The 9,142-nt window shown below is 42.8% G+C and overlaps 1 protein-coding gene across 2 annotated transcripts in view; it reads right to left on the bottom strand.

Annotated features, from left to right (window-relative positions):
- Nucleotides 1-713: 713 nt before the first annotated feature.
- The window catches only part of ADCY5 (adenylate cyclase 5), a 417,663-nt gene continuing 409,234 nt past the window's right edge, over nt 714-9,142 (bottom strand). For both annotated transcript variants that reach the window (XM_068122451.2, XM_068122452.2), the window contains exon 21: nt 714-2,258. In XM_068122451.2, coding sequence (XP_067978552.1) covers nt 2,130-2,258 — 129 coding nt within the window. In that variant the 3' untranslated portion in view covers nt 714-2,129. The remainder of the gene's footprint in view (nt 2,259-9,142) is intronic.

Here is a 9,142-nt window from a genome sequence, read left to right as displayed (position 1 = left end):
CTGTGGTAAATTCAATTGATTGGACATGATTTGGAAAGGCACACACCTGTCTATATAAGGTCTCACAGCTGACAATGCAAATCAGAGCAAAAACCAAGCCTTGAGGTCGAAGGAACTGCCTGCAGAGCTCAGAGACAGGATTGTGTCGAGGCACAGATCGGGGGAAGCCTACAAAAAAAATTCTGCTGCATTGAAGGTTCCCAAGAGCACAGATGAGGGAAAAAATGAATTTAAACGATTTCAGCATAAGGCTGCAACATAACAAAATGTGAAAAAAGTGAAGCGGTCTGAATACTTTCTGAATGCACTGTATGTTATTCGCCATGGAGAGTTCTTTACAATAAGCCATGTCTCAATTTTTTCTATGCAGCGCTTTCGGTCATAATTATCATTTAAAAAAATTCTACAGGTGGAGTTGCACCTATGGTGAAAATTTCCTGTCAATCGGACCAACGGTTGCAGAGAAAATCATATTTATTCTGTGCGGACAAAGAAACAAACAAACAAACAAACAGACAGACAGACAAACGGACTCAAATGCAATACCCTCTCCTCTGGCGAGGGTAAAAATAGGAGTCGGTGAAGTCGTAAGTGCGCACCTCTGGAGCAACAATACAACTATATTTCGGTAATGAAGGAAACCGAAACTATGATCCAACAAAAGGTATGCACAACCCATTGTACGCATATTCAGTCCACAAAATGAGTACACATGTGACCTAAGGCTTTTATTCCCCAAGCAGGACACAGGGTGGAGAGCAGTTCTCACAAGGAAAGAACGGATCAAGATGTGTACACTTTACATCAGCAATGGGGCAGCAGGTTTTTTCTGGGAAACAAAGACCAAAGGCAAAAATCACTTTCCGCCCAGCCATCCCCACCAGCACCAGACACCAGCATATTAAACAATCCAAACGCCTCGCAATTCCAGGGGCTCTCCATTGTCTGATCAAGCACGGCACAGCAGATACAGCCCACAGGGACGCATGAGCAATACCACGATTTCCTCATAAAATAGTCATATAATTGTTCACAATGACTGGCAGGTATAGTGCATTTACAAAATATATCTTTTAAATTCTTCCGAATATACTATATATGAATGTTAGAAAATGAATTAGTGTAAAATCTCAGAAATGTGTGCAACTGAAGGTGCGCAATACACCTTCATATGAAAAGGATTGAGTGGAGAAGCAGGTGGGGTTGTGCTGGACGTGCCCTTGTCGCTTCGTACACCCTGCCATCTTGGAGAAAAGAAATAACAAAACAACCCAAAAAAATTGTTCCTGTTCCAAGAATGCTGGCCTTGCCAAGCTTTCATCCAAGGCATGAGGCAAGCCCGGCCAGAATGCTACTTCTGTAATATTCTAAGTAAGGTGTCGTTCCATCTCCTGCAAAAGGCACGCCACTTCAAACCTGCTTCAAACCTGCAGAGTTTTGCACATTTTCACTAACAGGACTTTTACACAAAGACTGAGACTCACTGAACAATGGCATGCAATTGAAGAAGGGGTGGGGGAAAAAAACTTTTGATTGTTTTTTGTCTTTTTTTTTCAAATAATGTTTCAAATGCAATACTGATCAAGTCAGTCAATGTATGTGTGTGTTGTGACTGTTATGGTAACAAAGCCATTGACCATACAAATAATTTATCAGCATCTGTTCTGAATGATGCTGCAGAATATATTACAGAGATGTGTGCTCCAAATCCTCCCTGATTCAGTCACAGAAAAACAGAAGTAAAGTGGGAGAGTAGGAGAGCGTGCAATGGAGGCCGCTCACAAGAGTCCAGCCAAAACACTCTCCTTTGTAGCACTTAGAATGGATAGCCCAACAAGAGGAACTGCCTTTGGCATATTCCATCCAAAGCTCGTCATATGCGGTTCCTTGGCAGCACTTTTCTTCATCTCGTGACCCCACAACCCTCCCTTTTCCTCTCTACTGGCTTTCAAGAGGTTCCTCAAACTCCATCTTAAGCAGGTCTCAGGATTCCACCTGGCCTCTGAGGTGGCTTCCGGAGCCACCACACTAGCCGAAAGGAGTCAAAGTGAAAATAATCTCCTCCAGCAAAAAGTGGGTCCCAGAGTGGTGAAAGGGATGTGGCCACAAGAGAAGTGAGATCACTGCTGTTAACTGAAGGCAGGTCCACCACTGAGGAAATAGGTCATCATTTCACCCTTTCCCTTCACTTTGATCATTCCACGGCACTGCATCCTGTAACCTTTTGCTGCTAGGATGGTGTACATGTCAGTGGTGACCTGCCAAAGGAGTTGGAATAAAAAGAAATGTCACAAATCTGAAGGCATTCTGGTTTATTAATGTGAATATACAGCAGTAGTTCGATAATGATGCTTCAATATATATATATATATATATATATATATATATATATATATATATATATATATATATATATATATATATATATATATATATATATATATATATATATATATATTATACACAGGTTGATACCGCCATTCCCCGGGCACCAGTGTAGTTGCCTTCGTTTGCCGAAAGTCGTTGGTGACGTGGGCACGGTGGACCCGGCTCCACAACGGATCGAGGACGCGCGAGCCTACACATTAGCGGCCAAGACACAATCAGCGGCTTCGGTCATGACCGAGTCACTAGGCCCGGCCGCGCCAGATGACTGCATGGTCGACGTCCGTGCTAAGCCGAGAGAAGCAAAAACTATGGCACTTAGGTGGAATTTGTTTCAAAAGCCATTAACTATGCCTACTGGTCGATGTATATTCCAAGTTTCAATGCATAGCCCTTCAGAAATGAGTGCCAACACATTTTGGCCGGACGGACGGACGGAAAGACACCAACGTGATTTTGAGGGTTTTCTAAATAAAACTCAAGGATGCGGAAATAGGGGTTCGAGACACTTTTATCTCGAAGCAGACTAGCTAACCCCTCCCAGCCCTTTTTGTTCTGTGAAGAGACAACTTTCTACATTTGGCGTGTTTCAGTACAAGGGGCTGGTTGTTCGATTTTTTCCTTTGCATAGCTACACCTCGAGTGGCCTGGTAGGCTTTGTGGCAGGCAATAAATATCCCATTAAAATAATAATAATAAAAAATAAAAACGTTGCTGAAATTAGCAACACTAGGGCATTGCCCGTACTATATCTATATCTAAAATTATATCCCCCCCCTCTATTTACATGAAATGGTTTGGTCCAAAGCGAACGGCTTGCGAGTACGGTGACAATCCCCCCCTCTATTTACATGCAATGGTTTGGTCCAAAGCGAACGGCTTGCGAGTACGGTGACAATCCCCCCCCCTCTATTTACATGAAATGGTTTGGTCCAAAGCGAACGGCTTCCGGAGTTTGGTAAAGAAAAGAAATCGCCATCGCGTGCACAAACGCGCAGGAAAGCGAATGAATCGCAAATTCGTTATTATTAGTTTTAAAACATAGTTTAACGCCAACATAGTTTGCAAACGTGAAATAAATGAATACGCTCTCAAATGTGCCATCCGAGGCAGAGTGTGTCCGCCACGTTCGGCACACGCGATAGTTCGCTGCTCTCTGATTGGTTGAATCGTTTTTTGGACATAGCTCGGTAAGTAATTGTCCGATTAATATGAAACCTTGAAAAGGCACATCCTCGGGTCCCCAGCAATATACCTGGCAAGTTAAAAGTATATCGGACCCGTGGTTGTCGAGAAACAGCGGTCACAGACAAACGTACAGACTTACAAACGTACAGAGATTACTGGAATTATAGATAGACTAGGGCATGCCCGTACTATATCTATATCTAAAATTATATCCCCCCCCCTCTATTTACATGAAATGGTTTGGTCCAAAGCGAACGGCTTGCGAGTGGTGACAATCCCCCCCCTCTATTTACATGCAATGGTTTGGTCCAAAGCGAACGGCTTCCGGAGTTTGGTAAAGAAATCGCCATCGCGTGCACAAACGCGCAGGAAAGCGAATGAATCGCAAATTCGTTTTTATTAGTTGTAAAACATAGTTTAACGCCAACATAGTTTGCAAACGTGAAATAAATGAATACGCTCTCAAATGTGCCATCCGAGGCAGAGTGTGCCCGCCACGTTCGGCACACGCGATCGTTCGCTGCTCTCTGATTGGTTGAATCGTTTTTTGGACATAGCTCGGTAAGTAATTGTCCGATTAATATGAAACCTTGAAAAGGCACATCCTCGGGTCCCCAGCAATATACCTGGCAAGTTAAAAGTATATCGGACCCGTGGTTGTCGAGAAACAGCGGTCACAGACAAACGTACAGACAGACAGAGATTACTGGAATTATAGATAGATATACCTCGATGTACAAAGCATTTACTTCTGAAATTTGCATTCGATTTCGTCCAGTAGAAGCCGAGAAACGTATTTTTTCGGTCCCCATGTTAAAGCTGCACACAGAGAAACAATCCTATATAAAGGGAGGGGTGCCGTGAGCCTCACTTTGATATATACATTATACATCTATATATATATACATATATATATATATATAGTTAAATGCAAACTCCCGGTCAAAAGTTATAGAACACCTCAATTTTTCCAGTTTTTATTGAAATTTACGCAGTTTAATGTCCAGTGAATAACCTGAAATGGTACAAAGAATGAAATATATGAATGATCGTTTTAAGGCCATTTTTCCCCGCTAGAGCGGGGGTTAGCCTTGCAGGCCCCATGACAATCATGGTTCCCTGTTTGAGGCAATGTTTTTATGGCCGGATGCCCTTCCTGACGCCAACCCTTGGTCACGCTCTTCGATGCGCATGGATACAGTGTGCCTATTCTGAATCGGGGTACACACCGTGATCATTCATCCCAGCAAGCTGGTACTCAATTTGCCGACCTCGGAAGGATGACAGGCTGAGTCAACCCCCCTGGCGTTAATTCAGCGATCGACCGGGATTCGAACCCAGGATCCTAGGATCCCAAGCCGGCGCCCTAGCCGCTAAGCCAACGCCAGGCTGTAAGTTTTACTTTGCAGTTTAAGCAGTTTACTGCTTACCACAAAGGTAAGCAGTAAACTGCTCGAGGTTAAAAAAAAAAGTTCAGGTTGTCAATAACGGGAAAATAATGTAAGTTGCACAGTTATATTGTAGAAAAAGGCCTTCTTCAGGAAACAAGAAATGGGTTAACAACTTACAGATGATCTGCAGCAATGTAAGTAAATTAAGCCTTGAAAGTTGATGCAAACTATTCCTACAGGTGTCCCAACCTCTGCTGATTACTTGATTACAAACCCCCTGTCTGTATAAAAGCAGTATTGGAACAGACTGTCATTACACCCTCTGAAGCATTATTTGGACAATATTGCACTGCAGGAAGTAGTATATTGGAAACTGGAGGAAAGTCTGACAGGAAGAAGTCTGGCAGACCCAAAGCCACAACAGAATCAGAAGACAAGTTTCTGAGAGTCAACCGCTTGCGTGATAGGTGGCTCAAAGGACAACAGCTTCAAGCACAGCTTAACTCTGGTCAAAGTAAGCAAGTCTCAGTTTCAACTGTGAAGAGAAGACTTTGAGCTGCAGGTTTGACAGATCGAGTGGCAGTAAGAAAGCCATTGCTAAGATGGCAAAATAAGAAAAAGAGGCTTGCCTGGGCCATGAAGCACCGCCAGTGGACTACTGAAGACTGGAAGAAGGTCTTGTGGACCGATGAATCAAAATTTGAAATCTTTGGTTCATCACACAGGGTTTTTGTATGCCGTCGAGTAGGCGAAAGGATGGTTCCTCAGTGTGTGACACCAACTGTCAAACATGGAGGAGTAAGCGTGATGGTCTGGGGCTCTTTTGCTGGATCCAGAGTCGGCGTCTTGCACAGAGTGACTGGCACCCTGACCCAAAGGGCAACCACAGCATTTTGCAGCGACATGCAATACCCTCTGATATACGCATATTCCTCTGATATACTGGTAATTCCCTGTTTGTCGTTAAAGGCGGCAAAAAGGGTTGGCGTCAGGAAGGGCATCCGGCCGTAAAACATTGCTTCAAAAAGGGGACCGAAAAACAACAACAACCACGGTTCCCGAAAAAGGCCAACCCCCGCTTTGCGGGGGAAAATGGCCTCTAAAGGTGGTTTTTATACGCATAGTTGGTCAGGGGGTTAATCCTACAGCAAGATAATGATCCTAAACACACCTCCAGGCTATGTCAAAACTACCTTCGAGGAAAAGAACAAGACGGTAGGCTTCAAATCAGAGAATGGCCAGCACAGTCTCCAGACTTAATCCCCATCGAGCTGGTTTGGGATGAACTGGACAGAAGGGTGAAAGCAAAGCAACCGACAAGTGCAACACATTTGTGGGAACTTCTACAACAGTGTTGGGAAGAACTTCCCGAACAATATTTGATTTCCATTGTAGAAAGAATGCCACGAGTGTGTTCGGCGGTTATATCTGCAAAAGGTGGCTACTTTGCTGAGTCAAAAATTTAAATTAAATTTTGTTAAACAAAATGATTCTATGATTTCTTTTTTATCTCCAATTGTTTATTTGTTACATACTTAATTTCAGAGTACATTGAGACATTAAACTGCGTAAATTTCAATAAAAACTGGAAAAATTGAGGTGTTCCAAAACTTTTGGCCGGAAATATATGTGCAGTCCGTATCAAAAAAAAGGAAATCCAAATTCAAGGGGTTAATATGCAAAGGTTATTTATTTTGACAATTTACATGTGGTTTTCTAATTAAGAGGAGATCCTCAGTTTTCCATTGATACCTTCCATGCATCATTGCTGTCACACATGACCGAGTACATGTTCATTGAAAATGACAAGTTCAAATCGCATTTTTACAAGTTTGGCTAATCGATGCAAGTCAGGATAATTGGTGCAAAATGAACGTCAGATGTGAACTTTTCTCAGGAATGATTGGCCTTTATGCACCCACACCTTCAACACGTCCACCTCCCATTTCAACACAAAGCTCACAGCGGCGGAACATGCCCTGAACTGTTCGTCTCACCATAGCCGGGTCATTGCGCAAAAGCATCCACTTCATGTCGAATACGGCCCTGCAATTTGTCAAGATCACGGGGAGGAGTTATGAACACCTTGTTCTTTAAATGTCCCCAAAGGAAATAATCACATGGTGTGAGGTCAGGTGATCTTGGCGGCCATTCCACTGCATGGATGAGGGCGAAGACTCGGTCTCCAAAGAGTTCCCTCAGTCGATCTCGGAGAGCGATAAGATGATATTCTGGGGCGCCGTCTTGGGCCCACCAGAGATATCTGAAGACACCACGAACCTGTCGCTCAAAGTTCTCCTCCAGCTGCGGTAAAACTTAATCATTGATCATCTGCAGATACCTGTTACCATTGACATTCCTTTGAAAGAAAAATGGTCCGATCACCTGACCACTTCCACAAAGTCCCAACCAAACAGTCCACTTTTGTCGATTCATGTTGGTGTCAAAATTAAATTCCGGGGGTTGTCCTGTCAGTGCATATTCAAGAACATTATGGGTATTGGGTATTGACCTTGCCATCCATGGTGAAAGCAGCTTCGTCGCCGATAACGAGATACCGCAGGAAATTGACATCTGCTTCGCAATGTGCTATCAACCATCTGGCAAGCACCAACCTCATGGCAAAATCCCCTGGCATAAGTTGATCCTAAATGTGAATCCGATATGGATGTTGGTGGAGGTCCAGTCTTGTGATTCGGTTGAATGTTGCCGAAGGCAATCCCATCCCATTTTGTCTTGTGCTGGTATCCCGAGGATGCTCCAAAACTTGCTGCCTTACTGCTGCAATGTTCATTTCCGATCGCCCAGTGCGCCTATCAGAATTCTCCTTGTTGCGGTTGAGGTTAGTGCCATGCTCTTGGTATTTTCTAACATTCACCCAGATGGTTTTGGCTGCTGGAGGCTCCCGTTCTGGGTAACGTTCGCTGAACGCATCACGAGTCCACTGCAAACTTCCAGTTTGGTGAAAGGTTGGAACCACGAAGGCCCGCTGTTCAGTCCTAAGTTGAACCATCTTTTCAATGACTCAGACTGTCTCTAAACCCATATACTGTAGGCCCATCTTGAATACCCATCTTAAACAAAGGATGATGCAACCGACGATTACCAGACCAGCTAAACAATTTTACATAATCAACTTGGCAGTCGACAAGTAATGCGTCCATTTAAAACTGTCTTGCACTGATTAGCCAAACTTGTAAAAATGCGATTTGAACTTGTCATTTTCAATGAACATGTACTCGGTCATGTGTGACAGCAATGATGCATGAAAGGCATCATTGGAAAGCTGAGGGTCTCCTCATAATTGGTAAACCACATGTAAATTGTCAAACTAAATAACCTTTGCATATTAACCCCTTGAATTCGGATTACCTTTTTTTTGATACGCACTGTATATATGTATAAATAAATAAATAAATAAATAAATAAATAAATATATATATATATATATATATATATACATATACATTTACACATATACAGGGTGTTTCAAAAAGATTGATACAACTTCGACTTCCAGCCATTTCTTTGTTTTATGACCTATACCATTTTCCTTTTCACAGTTTGGTGTTATCGTGGTATTTGTTCCCTGGGATTTCTAGCTCCGTAGCTCAACTATGCCATTGACAGTGGAGCAGAAGACAAAAGTGGTGGCTCTATGGTACGAGACTAAATCAACAACCACAACAACATTTTCTGGGGGGCAGAACCACCTCCGGAGATCACTGAGAGGTACCTGAAAGGGTCTAAGGTCACATGTTTCTGCACCTTCAATGCCAGATGGGGAATGCTATGGCTTTACTGCTTTGAGAATGACAACAGCAGGGCGGTGACGATCAACGGTGAGCGCTACTGGGCAGTGCTCCAGAAGTTCCATCATGAAAAAAAAATAAATGATGATTTCCCAATAAGGGCGAAACCAGGTCGGCAACTGTGAGTTTTTCATGCACTTGTGACGGTAACTGAATGAACATCTCCATGATGTACATTAGAGCTGCGGGATGGCTCTTCCGGAGGTTCACAGACAGGGCAAACATATGTGGCAGTGACGTCATGGCATTCACTCATTGGGTTGGAGCACTAAATTATATATATTACTATATATATTACTATATATATATATTAGTATATCTATATATATATATATATATATATATATATATATATATATATATATA

This window comes from Myxine glutinosa, chromosome 7, assembly GCF_964187855.1.
Source record: "Myxine glutinosa chromosome 7, kmMyxGlut1.1, whole genome shotgun sequence".
Taxonomy (NCBI): domain Eukaryota; kingdom Metazoa; phylum Chordata; class Myxini; order Myxiniformes; family Myxinidae; genus Myxine; species Myxine glutinosa.
This window is presented reverse-complemented; position numbering and strand designations above follow the sequence as displayed.